Below are 13090 nucleotides of genomic sequence, written 5' to 3'. Positions count from 1 at the left end.
AGCAAAACTGTGCACAGTTTAGCGTTCTTGCCGATTCGTTTCTTGCGCTTTCGTTTACTGCGGATTTCAATTCTTGCGGATTTGTCCGGTCTCGAAATAAGAACGATTTGGAGCAAGAAGAGTGCCTGAATAGCGAACTTCCTTGTTTAGAATAGTCAAAAATTATATTTCTCGTTTTTCTAGATGTTTCTGAGCATGTAAAAAGTCGTGGTAAAAAATTTTAGCTCTCAGGGGAAACATTGAGGATTAGAAACATGTACTTCAACAATCAGAGTTTGACATGATCTGCATTATTCATAGAAATATGAAAATCTTTCATTCAGGGCTGAGCGAAAAAATTCCAGGACCGAATTTTTTTTTCGTTTTTTCGGTCGGTTACGGAAAGAAATTGGGCGAAAAATTTTCGGATTGAACGACTTGAAAAGTTGGAAATGATTAAGATCATGAAAATCACATCAAAGGACTGTACATCAAGGTTGTTGTCTCATCGAACAATTTCTTCAGGGATACACCAAAATGAAAATTGATGATTGCCACCGAACCCGAACAACCGGAAGACGTTGTGTATCACTTTCCACTCTGAATTAGGAAAAAATGCGGAATTTGTTCTATTAAAGTCATGATTTACAAATTTACTGGCCTTGAATGTATGAAAACTCCATGTTTTAATTAATAGAAATTTGTAAAATAGAAGATCATTTTCTATAATTGCCTCATGTGCTGGAAGTTACCCATTTTCAGAGCCTCAATCGCCAGAATTTCTTGGAATTTACAAAATTGAAAAAAAACGGAAACTTTACGATTTCAAGAGAATTTTTCGCAATTGTTCAAACATGTTCATTTTTTTCACATTCTTTATACTGCCAGCGAGAACTAATTGGAAAAAGCCAGAAAAATTAGGAACTGAGGATATTAATTGAATTAGCTGTTTTAAACAATGCTAAACAGTGTTCCAAGATCGTGAAGTCATGGAATACGTTTATACACTTGAATCTTCCAAAAATAAGAAATATTTGGTGAAAAACGCTCGAAAATGAGGAAATATCTCTCGACCTAAGCCCCGCCCACATTGCACGCAACGTATAGTAGACAGCGGAACCCGGCAGATGTCGGTACATCCGGGAGACCTCACTATATAATGGGCCTCGTTTTGGAGGTCTCCCGGTGAACATCACTCCATCTCTTCTGAGTCGGCTGAGATCCTAAGGATGGTTGTCAGGCAGGGGAGCTCCTAGGTTAGTATGCATACTCCCTAGTGGCTCAGCAGAGATCGTGTGATAGGTTCCCCCGAGATAACCTAGGGTACATCCCGGGAATTTTCTGAGCTCTACCTGAGGCCTGTGTTGCAAAAAATAACTAGATGCCAAGTATAGTTTTTGAAAAATGTTTAATTTTCGTTTTTTGCAGCTTTTTTCGTTAGCTCTTTTTTCGTTAGCTTTTCGTCAAGTCCGTCAGGTTCGTCATGTCCGTCAGGTTCGTCCGTCAAGTTCGTCCGTCGGGTTTGTCCGTCAGGTTTTCTCGTCAGGTTCGAGGGAATATTATGTTAATGTAAAATCATCCTAAGAGGATATTAATACCCTTTACAATATCAAACATTTCAGGTTGGGCTTAAAAACAAGACAACAAATACAGGAATCGAAAATTTATTGAATTTTTTAATATGGATTTATAGATATTTGTGGCCCTAAAGAGGGCCGTTGGGTTCGGTATATGGGGGATCAAAGAGTCCGTTCTTATTCCTTGTCTCCTCCAGTCTTCTTTGGGAGAAGAACAGCTTGGATGTTTGGAAGAACTCCTCCTTGGGCGATGGTGACTCCAGCCAACAGCTTGTTTAATTCCTCGTCGTTACGGACGGCAAGTTGAAGATGTCTTGGGGCAATTCTGGTCTTCTTGTTGTCACGGGCAGCGTTTCCAGCCAACTCGAGAACCTCAGCAGCGAGGTATTCGAGAACGGCAGCCAGGTAAACTGGGGCTCCGGCTCCAACACGTTGGGCATAGTTTCCTTTACGGAGAATACGATGAAGACGTCCGACTGGGAATTGGAGTCCGGCTCTTGAAGAGCGAGACTTGGCCTTTCCTCCGGTCTTTGCTTTTCCTCCCTTTCCGCGTCCAGACATGGTTGATGAGTTGGTAGATGTGGAAACAATCTAAAGAATACAAAGACACCAAACCCGCTTAAGAACATTTGTGCGGTGGGTAGGCGGAGAATAGGGAGGAAGCGGCCGAAGGTTGGTTATTCGGCAGAATGGGGAGGAGGAAGGTAAGGTGTGTCCCGACAGCGGGGAGAAAGAGAAGAGGAAAGGAGAAGTCTCCGCCCCGCCACCGGAGAGACAATTCAAATAGAAGATAGAACAACCTACAAATTACACTTGTCTAAAGACCAGTCTCCAATCTCTCACCATGCCACCAAAGCCATCCGCCAAGGGAGCCAAGAAGGCCGCCAAGACCGTCACCAAGCCAAAGGACGGAAAGAAAAGAAGAGCCCACCGCAAGGAATCCTACTCTGTGTACATCTACCGTGTGCTCAAGCAGGTCCATCCAGACACTGGTGTCTCTTCCAAGGCCATGTCAATCATGAACTCTTTCGTCAATGATGTCTTTGAGCGCATCGCCGCCGAAGCTTCTCGTCTTGCTCACTACAACAAGAGATCGACCATCTCATCCCGCGAAATTCAAACCGCTGTTCGTTTGATCCTTCCAGGAGAGCTCGCCAAGCACGCCGTGTCTGAGGGAACCAAGGCTGTTACCAAGTACACCTCCAGCAAGTAAGCTATCCAGCTGAAAGCAATCCCAACCGAACCCAACGGCCCTCTTTAGGGCCACAAATATATAGAAATCCATTGATTCATATTGTCAAATAAATATATTTTTTCTCGAATCTGAATTCTCACAATTGCAATTGTCACACATAACAAAATTGAATCCCAATTCTCATCTTTCACGAACCTGATGCAGAATCTAATCGAATTTGCGAATTCTCATACAGTTCCGGAAAACGCGAAATCGATTTATAGAAAAAAAAAGTTGGTTTTTTTCTAAATCCGGTATTCTTTTGAGCATGCGGGACCACTTCCTTCAATTTGGGATATTTTTCTGCCGTTAAAGTCATTTTTTTCTCCTTCATCCGTGCGCTTTACAAACGGCTTACAATTCGACAGTTGCCCATCATCCAATGTCATGAAAACTTTAAACCAATTTCCATGGAGGAATTTCCATGGAACTTCTCGGGTTATTGAGGCGGCGCCGAGCCGTTCTTCATCCGTCCGCGCATCTTTCTTTCTTTCTTTTTCATACACTTCTTCATTTACGAATACAGTATTGGCTCCCATTCAAAATCTACATTCAAAAATGGTGGTGTAAAAACTGAACAGGATAAAATTTATTTATTCAAGGAGATAAAAAGGATAGAACTTTTGTGGCCCTGGATTAACATTATTTTTCTTAAGGCCTCTTAGTGATGCCTTTGTTCTAATGAAACTATTATGCTTTTCAAATTTTTCTTTTTTAATGTTTGAAAATATTTAGCTGACGGTATTCTGGGATGATTCCGGAAATTCTAGATATAAAAAAGAGCGTAGTTCGTATTTTTATTTTCCAGGAAGCATATTAGAATCGCACCGGTGCCTATGATATGCAGGCCTGTAATATGCAGTAGTACACCATTAAATTTCATAATTTTAAAGGTGGGGGGACAGGAGATTTTTCGTAGGATTTTTGTTTGTAGCTAGGGTATGCATTCTACCGTAACGGTGTACAACGCTTAATGTCACTCTGCGTACACACAAGTTCAACTCCTCGAAAGGCATATTTAAACGGAAGTTCGAGAACATTATTTTTTCATGTCTCCCCACCTTTAAAAAAAATGTTCAAATTTATTTTTTTAAAGCTTTGCTTATATCATTGTTGTTGTTGGTAACGAATTGATTAAAAATTGAATCCAATTTGTCGTTCGATGTCTAAATTTACGAGGTTTAAAAATAAAATCAACTGGTCGCAGGAATTTTGAAAAATCGAATCACATTCTTTCAAAGGACGTATACAAAACTATTTTTGATTTTGGAAAACAGGAAAATACAGATAACGCAAATTTATTCAATTAAATAAGAGAGAAGATGGATTAGTGAACGTTTGTGGCCCTAAAGAGGGCCGTTGGGTTCGGTTAAGTTTGGTTGCATGAATCAGAAAGGTAATAAAATTATCCTCCGAATCCGTACAGGGTTCTTCCTTGACGCTTCAAAGCATAGACGACGTCCATGGCAGTGACGGTCTTTCTCTTGGCGTGCTCGCAGTAGGTGACGGCATCACGGATGACGTTCTCGAGGAACACCTTGAGAACTCCGCGAGTCTCCTCGTAGATGAGTCCAGAGATACGCTTGACTCCTCCTCTTCTGGCGAGACGGCGAATAGCTGGCTTCGTGATTCCTTGGATGTTGTCACGAAGAACTTTGCGATGGCGCTTGGCTCCTCCTTTTCCGAGGCCTTTTCCTCCCTTTCCACGTCCGGACATGTTGAATGCGATTGATGAAGACTCACAAGTGAGATGGTGTTAACTTCAGAATCGAATCCTTATATACCGAGATGTATTCTCTTGTGGTGGATGGGAGGAGTCACTTCTAACCCCTCTGTGGGGACACACCATACACTTACAGACGCTCTCCGAATGTTCCCCTCTTCTCTTCTCCATAGACTCCGCGCGGCCTCCGCACTCTTATCGCAGACACATATAAAAACCGTCTCTTCCCCTTCTTTTCTTCACAGTCCCAATCGGATTCCAATTGAAATGGCTCGTACCAAGCAAACCGCCCGCAAATCGACCGGAGGAAAGGCTCCAAGAAAGCAGTTGGCCCCCAAGGCTGCCCGCAAATCGGCCCCAGCTGCCGGAGGAGTCAAGAAGCCACATCGTTACCGCCCAGGAACTGTCGCTCTTCGTGAGATCAGACGTTACCAGAAGTCCACTGAGCTCCTTATCCGCAAGCTGCCATTCCAGCGTCTTGTTCGTGAGATCGCCCAGGATTTCAAGAGTGACCTTCGCTTCCAATCTTCCGCTGTCATGGCTCTTCAAGAGTCCGCTGAGGCTTACCTCGTCGGACTCTTGGAGGACTCCAACTTGTGCGCCATCCACGCCAAGCGAGTCACCATCATGTCCAAAGGACATCCAATTGGGCAGACGTATCCGAGGAGAGCGTGCTTAAATTTCCACTTTTGGATTTTGAGACCGTTTCGATTCACTGAAAAACTTAACCGAACCCAACGGCCCTCTTTAGGGCCACAATTTTTCAGAATCCATGTCACATGTTGTTAAAATGAATAAATTGTTCACTGTTTTCAGTCCATATCCTTTCTTTACTGTTCATCATCAAAACACGACAATGGTATCAGCTTGAAAAGATTCTATTGAAAAATCTCATTCGATTTATTTGAAATCTCATTCAGTCTGTCGTGTTCCTCGATGTGAATATTTATCTAAACAATGTTCAATGCCCTCTCTTTTGATTTTCTCAGCATTAAATTATTATCAATCAAGAATTTTTGTTTGGCGCCAATTTTGGATTCAAATCGTTTTACAAAAAAGATTCTGCAACGCTTCATAAATGTGCAGATAGGTGTTTGTAATCAGGAATTTTTGTTATCATCTTTTTGTTTTTATTTTGTTATCAGCCTGCAAGAAACATCAACTTTGGCGGCTATTCAAATTGTTATTCAAATTTGAAGTTTTATTCAAATTTGAAGTGTTATTTAATTTAAAGTTTTTAGTTGTAGAAAAATTCGGAGAAATTGATTTAAGTAGGGTAGGAATTCAGAAATTACTCTCTTGATTCGAAGCAAACAGAATAAATATCTATGTTTGCTACTTATATTATTCTGATTTTCACACCAAGCATCCCAGAACTTTATCACAGTATAGAACGCCTACATTTGAAACATTGTAGACCAAATTTTCGATCTACGTCAACTAAAGTCAGCTACTAATTCCTAACTTGTCCATACAACTCGTGATGGAAACAAAATATATCATTATAATAGTAAGAAAAAACAAAAAAGACGAAATATTTATTTGTTGTCAAACATTATGGATTTTCAGATATTTGTGGCCCTAAAGAGGGCCGTTGGGTTCGGTAGATGTGGATCAAAGAGTCAGTTCTTATTCCTTGTCTCCTCCAGTCTTCTTTGGGAGAAGAACAGCTTGGATGTTTGGAAGAACTCCTCCTTGGGCGATGGTGACTCCAGCCAATAGCTTGTTCAATTCTTCGTCGTTACGGACGGCAAGTTGAAGATGTCTTGGGGCAATTCTGGTCTTCTTGTTGTCACGGGCAGCGTTTCCAGCCAACTCGAGAACCTCAGCAGCGAGGTATTCGAGAACGGCAGCCAGGTAAACTGGGGCTCCGGCTCCAACACGTTGGGCATAGTTTCCTTTACGGAGAATACGATGAAGACGTCCGACTGGGAATTGGAGTCCGGCTCTTGAAGAGCGGGACTTGGCCTTTCCTCCGGTCTTTGCTTTTCCTCCCTTTCCGCGTCCAGACATGGTTGATGAGTTGGTAGATGTAGAAACGATCTGAGAAGGACAGGACAGGCACCCGCTTTTATTTGATTCTATGGTGGGGAGGCGGGGAGAAGGGGAAGAAGGGAGAGATTGTCTATTCGGTTCTTCTGGCAACATCAAGGGTGTGTCCCCGCAGACACTCCGCCCCTCCACCGAAGAAACACTAAAATAGAAAAGCGAATAACCCCTAGATTCACACTTGTCAACTGACCAGTCCCAACCTCTCACCATGCCACCAAAGCCATCTGCCAAGGGAGCCAAGAAGGCCGCCAAGACCGTCACCAAGCCAAAGGACGGAAAGAAAAGAAGAGCCCACCGCAAGGAATCCTACTCTGTGTACATCTACCGTGTGCTCAAGCAGGTCCATCCAGACACTGGAGTCTCTTCCAAGGCCATGTCGATCATGAACTCTTTCGTCAATGATGTCTTCGAGCGCATCGCCGCCGAGGCTTCTCGTCTTGCTCACTACAACAAGAGATCGACCATCTCATCCCGCGAAATTCAAACCGCTGTTCGTTTGATCCTTCCAGGAGAGCTCGCCAAGCACGCCGTGTCTGAGGGAACCAAGGCTGTTACCAAGTACACCTCCAGCAAGTAAGCTATCCAGCTGAAAGCAATCCCAACCGAACCCAACGGCCCTCTTTAGGGCCACAAATATATAGAAATCCATTGATTCATATTGTCAAATAAATATATTTTTTCTCGAATCTGAATTCTCACAATTGCAATTGTCACACAACAAAATTGAATCCCAATTCTCATCTTTCACGAACCTGATGCACAATCTTATTGAATTTGCGAATTCTCATACTTATTGTTAGAATGAATCCTGTTTCTTCCCAAAGTACGGTTTTCTTTTGAGAATTCTGAGACCATTTTTTTTTCAATTGCGGATACTAAATAAACTCGGTTTTCTTCTCACCTGCATTTTGTAGGTAAACAAGGGACAATGGACAAAGGGACGCTGTCTAAATGAGAGTTCCACACGAGATACTGCTACGGAAACAGTCCTCCTGCAACTAGCCCAAAAATTAAGAAGTTTCGCACCATTTCATTTCATCGAATTCAATTTCGAGCATGAAAGTTTTAAATCATTTTCCATGTAGAATTAACTCAACATCATTGAGACGGCTCCTAGACTGCATTCATCCGCCCGTGCCTCTTTCATCCGAAGAATGTGTTGGCCCTGATTTCTCTCTTTTTTGTGTCAATTTAGAAATAGTGATGTTAAAAAACTCAACAAGAAACAAATTATTTATTCAAGGAGATAAAAAGGATAGAATTTTTGTGGCCCTAAAGAGGGCCGTTGGGTTCGGTGGATTATTGAGTCAATACGACATTTAAAATCTTATTAGTAAGAATTTAAGCACGCTCTCCTCGGATACGTCTGGCCAATTGGATGTCCTTTGGCATGATGGTGACTCGCTTGGCGTGGATGGCGCACAAGTTGGTGTCCTCGAAAAGTCCGACGAGGTAAGCCTCAGCGGACTCTTGAAGAGCCATGACAGCGGAAGATTGGAAGCGAAGGTCAGTCTTGAAATCCTGGGCGATCTCACGAACAAGACGCTGGAATGGCAGCTTGCGGATAAGGAGCTCAGTGGACTTCTGGTAACGTCTGATCTCACGAAGAGCGACGGTTCCTGGGCGGTAACGATGTGGCTTCTTGACTCCTCCGGCAGCTGGGGCCGATTTGCGGGCAGCCTTGGTGGCCAACTGCTTTCTTGAGCCTTTCCTCCGGTCGATTTGCGGGCGGTTTGCTTGGTACGAGCCATTTCAATTGGAATCCGATTGGGACTGTGAAGAAAAGAAGGGGAAGAGACGGTTTTTATATGTGTCTGCGATAAGAGTGTGGTGGCGGGGCGGAGTCTATGGAGAAGAGAAAAGGGGAACATTCGGAGAGCGTCGGTAAGTGTATGGTGTGTCCCCACAGAGGGGTTAGAAGTGACTCCTCCCATCCACCACAAGTGAATACATCTCGGTATATAAGGATTCGATTCTGAAGTTAACACCATCTCACTTGTGAGTCTTCATCAATCGCATTCAACATGTCCGGACGTGGAAAGGGAGGAAAAGGCCTCGGAAAAGGAGGAGCCAAGCGCCATCGCAAAGTTCTTCGTGACAACATCCAGGAATCACGAAGCCAGCTATTCGCCGTCTCGCCAGAAGAGGAGGAGTCAAGCGTATCTCTGGACTCATCTACGAGGAGACTCGCGGAGTTCTCAAGGTGTTCCTCGAGAACGTCATCCGTGATGCCGTCACCTACTGCGAGCACGCCAAGAGAAAGACCGTCACTGCCATGGACGTCGTCTATGCTTTGAAGCGTCAAGGAAGAACCCTGTACGGATTCGGAGGATAATTTTATTACCTTTCTGATTCATGCAACCAAACTTAACCGAACCCAACGGCCCTCTTTAGGGCCACAAACGTTCACTAATCCATCTTCTCTCTTATTTAATTGAATAAATTTGCGTTATCTGTATTTTCCTGTTTTCCAAAATCAAAAATAGTTTTGTATACGTCCTTTGAAAGAATGTGATTCGATTTTTCAAAATTCCTGCGACCAGTTGATTTTATTTTTAAACCTCGTAAATTTAGACATCGAACGACAAATTGGATTCAATTTTTAATCAATTCGTTACCAACAACAACAATGACATAAGCAAAGCTTTAAAAAAATAAATTTGAACATTTTTTTTAAAGGTGGGGAGACATGAAAAAATAATGTTCTCGAACTTTCGTTTAAATATGCCTCTCGAGGAGTTGAACTTGTGGGGGCGAGGATTGAGGGTGCGGCGCCGCTACCGACTGAGCCACGCGGGCAAAAAGAAAGCGACCTCCCGATTGCATACATAAGGGTGAGGACGACCGGTGTACGCAGAGTGACATTAAGCGTTGTACACCGTTACGGTAGAATGCATACCCTAGCTACAAACAAAAATCCTACGAAAAATCTCCTGTCCCCCCACCTTTAAAATTATGAAATTTAATGGTGTACTACTGCATATTACAGGCCTGCATATCATAGGCACCGGTGCGATTCTAATATGCTTCCTGGAAAATAAAAATACGAACTACGCTCTTTTTTATATCTAGAATTTCCGGAATCATCCCAGAATACCGTCAGCTAAATATTTTCAAACATTAAAAAAGAAAAATTTGAAAAGCATAATAGTTTCATTAGAACAAAGGCATCACTAAGAGGCCTTAAGAAAAATAATGTTAATCCAGGGCCACAAAAGTTCTATCCTTTTTATCTCCTTGAATAAATAAATTTTATCCTGTTCAGTTTTTACACCACCATTTTTGAATGTAGATTTTGAATGGGAGCCAATACTGTATTCGTAAATGAAGAAGTGTATGAAAAAGAAAGAAAGAAAGATGCGCGGACGGATGAAGAACGGCTCGGCGCCGCCTCAATAACCCGAGAAGTTCCATGGAAATTCCTCCATGGAAATTGGTTTAAAGTTTTCATGACATTGGATGATGGGCAACTGTCGAATTGTAAGCCGTTTGTAAAGCGCACGGATGAAGGAGAAAAAAATGACTTTAACGGCAGAAAAATATCCCAAATTGAAGGAAGTGGTCCCGCATGCTCAAAAGAATACCGGATTTAGAAAAAAACCAACTTTTTTTTTCTATAAATCGATTTCGCGTTTTCCGGAACTGTATGAGAATTCGCAAATTCGATTAGATTCTGCATCAGGTTCGTGAAAGATGAGAATTGGGATTCAATTTTGTTATGTGTGACAATTGCAATTGTGAGAATTCAGATTCGAGAAAAAATATATTTATTTGACAATATGAATCAATGGATTTCTATATATTTGTGGCCCTAAAGAGGGCCGTTGGGTTCGGTTGGGATTGCTTTCAGCTGGATAGCTTACTTGCTGGAGGTGTACTTGGTAACAGCCTTGGTTCCCTCAGACACGGCGTGCTTGGCGAGCTCTCCTGGAAGGATCAAACGAACAGCGGTTTGAATTTCGCGGGATGAGATGGTCGATCTCTTGTTGTAGTGAGCAAGACGAGAAGCCTCGGCGGCGATGCGCTCGAAGACATCATTGACGAAAGAGTTCATGATTGACATGGCCTTGGAAGAGACACCAGTGTCTGGATGGACCTGCTTGAGCACACGGTAGATGTACACAGAGTAGGATTCCTTGCGGTGGGCTCTTCTTTTCTTTCCGTCCTTTGGCTTGGTGACGGTCTTGGCGGCCTTCTTGGCTCCCTTGGCGGATGGCTTTGGTGGCATGGTGAGAGATTGGGACTGGTCTTTAGACAAGTGTAATGTGTAGGTTGTTCTATCTTCTATTTGAATTGTCTCTCCGGTGGCGGGGCGGAGACTTCTCCTTTCCTCTTCTCTTTCTCCCCGCTGTCGGGACACACCTTACCTTCTTCCTCCTCCTCCCCATTCTGCCGAATAACCAACCTTCGGCCGCTTCCTCCCTATTCTCCGCCTACCCACCGCACAAATGTTCTTAAGCGGGTTTGGTGTCTTTGTATTCTTTAGATTGTTTCCACATCTACCAACTCATCAACCATGTCTGGACGCGGAAAGGGAGGAAAAGCAAAGACCGGAGGAAAGGCCAAGTCTCGCTCTTCAAGAGCCGGACTCCAATTCCCAGTCGGACGTCTTCATCGTATTCTCCGTAAAGGAAACTATGCCCAACGTGTTGGAGCCGGAGCCCCAGTTTACCTGGCTGCCGTTCTCGAATACCTCGCTGCTGAGGTTCTCGAGTTGGCTGGAAACGCTGCCCGTGACAACAAGAAGACCAGAATTGCCCCAAGACATCTTCAACTTGCCGTCCGTAACGACGAGGAATTGAACAAGCTGTTGGCTGGAGTCACCATCGCCCAAGGAGGAGTTCTTCCAAACATCCAAGCTGTTCTTCTCCCAAAGAAGACTGGAGGAGACAAGGAATAAGAACTGACTCTTTGATCCACATCTACCGAACCCAACGGCCCTCTTTAGGGCCACAAATATCTGAAAATCCAATATTATCAAGATTCAATAAATGCTTGTTTTCTCTAGTTTTTTGTTATTAATGATTCTCGAAGAAGGATCAAAAGTTGTGTGCTGTGACGAAATATGTAAAACTTATGCACAAAATATACTTTTTCCCTAATTTCAAAAGATCATAGAAGAGACGCAGATTAGCACATGTTGCGAGAAAACCTATAATTTGATTGTCAATCTCGTGAACAGGGAAAAATGTTGAGTGATTTTTCAGCTAACTGAGCTAATACATTTTGATTCTTGTTTCTGTTTATTTTGATAACTTCCAAAGAAGTTTCAAACAACGTCATGCATGAGAGAGATTGTAGTTTACCAGCTAATTCGATATACAGGTAGATTGTATTATAAAAAGGGTTTTGACATTTTAATTCAGACTTGTTATGCATGCTCTTCATCTATTCGACATTCCTCTTTACATTGTTGTCATTTTCGTACTTTTTCGGATAAATTCAAAAGCTTTCCAAAACTACAAGTATTATATAATTTGGCACACCCTTATGTAAAAGTTTTTGAGTTGTCCGGTTAGACATGTTTTTTTCCAGAAATGTTATCACAGAGTTTCACAATTGTATTCTTATGCTCCCAGTGGTTCATCTTCCGCACCCTTTGATAAGAGCAACTGGAATTATGTCAGATTTAGGATTTAGCGGACTGTTTCAGTTTTATTTTTTATCTGCACTAATAATACGTAAGAGAATGGGAGTAAAAAAAAAACAATTTTTGAGTTTAGAAACTGGATGTTCCGTAATGGAGATGTTCTATTTCCGATATCAAGCTAGTGTGCTTGATCATAAGGAAAGATACTTTACAAAATTCGTGAAATTCTTCACATTTTCTTTTCGATTCTTGACCTTTTTCTTCCCGGCAATTACGTTTGGTACCTTCTTCTACAGTATTCAACTCCAAGAGGAATATAAAAAAGAACTTGCTATCGTGAGCTGGATTTTCTGAAATGATAAAATTCGAAAATGTTTTCAGAAAGATCCAACTATTCCGGAGATCACATGTTATTCATCAGTTCTTGCTGCCCCATTTTCAGATTCAATTATGATTAGCACCATGATAACTTGGTTTGGATGCATGGTTTGTACTTTTTCCGTTATTCCAAGTACAACAATCTATCTTAACTCATATCTACGAAACACACAGAACATGTCATCAGGAGTTATAAGAATGCAGAAAATGTTACTAAATAGTTTAATCGTCCAGGTTCGTAGAATCTGATCTCTGACAAGAGAAAAATAAATGGTTTTTAGACTTTTGTTCATGGAATTATGTTAGGAGTACCGAATATTTTGTTCATATACACAATATACTTTGGTTCCAACTTCGAAGGTAAGATGTTTTCTTTTTCAATAGATTGATTCCAAAATCGCTTTACAGTTGCTGCTTATCTCGCTTTCGGATGTCTAACTTTTCATGGGGTCTTCTCAACGATTGCGATGATAATTTTTACAAAACCAATTCAGGATGGAATTATCGAAATTTTCGGAAATATTGCAAAGGTTTTCCAACGCTTCACAAGGTGCTAA

General features: G+C 42.2%; 11 protein-coding genes across 11 annotated transcripts; 6 read left to right on the top strand and 5 right to left on the bottom strand.

Annotated features, from left to right (window-relative positions):
- Positions 1–1733: 1733 nt before the first annotated feature.
- On the bottom strand, positions 1734–2117 carry CBG23436 (the record flags this gene model as incomplete). Its single annotated transcript, XM_002636671.1, has 1 exon — positions 1734–2117. The coding sequence occupies one exon, from the start codon at positions 2115–2117 to the stop codon at positions 1734–1736; it is 384 nt and encodes a 127-aa protein (XP_002636717.1).
- A 283-nt stretch (positions 2118–2400) lies between these two features.
- On the top strand, positions 2401–2769 carry CBG23437 (the record flags this gene model as incomplete). Its single annotated transcript, XM_002636672.1, has 1 exon — positions 2401–2769. The coding sequence occupies one exon, from the start codon at positions 2401–2403 to the stop codon at positions 2767–2769; it is 369 nt and encodes a 122-aa protein (XP_002636718.1).
- Positions 2770–4195: 1426 nt separating this feature from the next.
- CBG23438 lies at positions 4196–4507 on the bottom strand (the record flags this gene model as incomplete). The annotated part of the gene is made up of 1 exon (XM_002636673.1): positions 4196–4507. The coding sequence occupies one exon, from the start codon at positions 4505–4507 to the stop codon at positions 4196–4198; it is 312 nt and encodes a 103-aa protein (XP_002636719.1).
- A 273-nt stretch (positions 4508–4780) lies between these two features.
- Positions 4781–5302, top strand: CBG23439 (the record flags this gene model as incomplete). Its single annotated transcript, XM_002636674.2, has 1 exon — positions 4781–5302. The coding sequence occupies one exon, from the start codon at positions 4781–4783 to the stop codon at positions 5300–5302; it is 522 nt and encodes a 173-aa protein (XP_002636720.2).
- An 840-nt stretch (positions 5303–6142) lies between these two features.
- CBG23440 lies at positions 6143–6526 on the bottom strand (the record flags this gene model as incomplete). The annotated part of the gene is made up of 1 exon (XM_002636675.1): positions 6143–6526. One exon carries the CDS (start codon positions 6524–6526, stop codon positions 6143–6145), a length of 384 nt encoding a protein of 127 aa, XP_002636721.1.
- Positions 6527–6773: 247 nt separating this feature from the next.
- Positions 6774–7142, top strand: CBG23441 (the record flags this gene model as incomplete). The annotated part of the gene is made up of 1 exon (XM_002636676.1): positions 6774–7142. One exon carries the CDS (start codon positions 6774–6776, stop codon positions 7140–7142), a length of 369 nt encoding a protein of 122 aa, XP_002636722.1.
- Positions 7143–7884: 742 nt separating this feature from the next.
- CBG23442 lies at positions 7885–8316 on the bottom strand (the record flags this gene model as incomplete). Its single annotated transcript, XM_045237414.1, has 1 exon — positions 7885–8316. The coding sequence occupies one exon, from the start codon at positions 8314–8316 to the stop codon at positions 7885–7887; it is 432 nt and encodes a 143-aa protein (XP_045097746.1).
- Positions 8317–8589: 273 nt separating this feature from the next.
- On the top strand, positions 8590–8900 carry CBG23443 (the record flags this gene model as incomplete). The annotated part of the gene is given in 2 exon segments (XM_002636678.1): positions 8590–8659; positions 8674–8900. 2 exon segments carry the CDS (start codon positions 8590–8592, stop codon positions 8898–8900), a joined length of 297 nt encoding a protein of 98 aa, XP_002636724.1.
- A 1524-nt stretch (positions 8901–10424) lies between these two features.
- Positions 10425–10793, bottom strand: CBG23444 (the record flags this gene model as incomplete). The annotated part of the gene is made up of 1 exon (XM_002636679.1): positions 10425–10793. One exon carries the CDS (start codon positions 10791–10793, stop codon positions 10425–10427), a length of 369 nt encoding a protein of 122 aa, XP_002636725.1.
- A 288-nt stretch (positions 10794–11081) lies between these two features.
- CBG23445 lies at positions 11082–11465 on the top strand (the record flags this gene model as incomplete). The annotated part of the gene is made up of 1 exon (XM_002636680.1): positions 11082–11465. The coding sequence occupies one exon, from the start codon at positions 11082–11084 to the stop codon at positions 11463–11465; it is 384 nt and encodes a 127-aa protein (XP_002636726.1).
- Positions 11466–12086: 621 nt separating this feature from the next.
- Positions 12087–13090, top strand: CBG23446 (the record flags this gene model as incomplete). The annotated part of the gene is made up of 5 exons (XM_045237413.1): positions 12087–12246; positions 12289–12491; positions 12537–12767; positions 12815–12893; positions 12942–13090. 5 exons carry the CDS (start codon positions 12087–12089, stop codon positions 13088–13090), a joined length of 822 nt encoding a protein of 273 aa, XP_045097745.1.

The sequence above is a fragment of the Caenorhabditis briggsae genome (assembly GCF_000004555.2).
Source record: "Caenorhabditis briggsae complete genome, chrV, whole genome shotgun sequence".
Lineage (NCBI taxonomy): Eukaryota > Metazoa > Nematoda > Chromadorea > Rhabditida > Rhabditidae > Caenorhabditis > Caenorhabditis briggsae.
The sequence above is the reverse complement of the archived record's forward strand: the minus strand, read 5'-3'. Positions and strand labels throughout refer to the sequence as shown.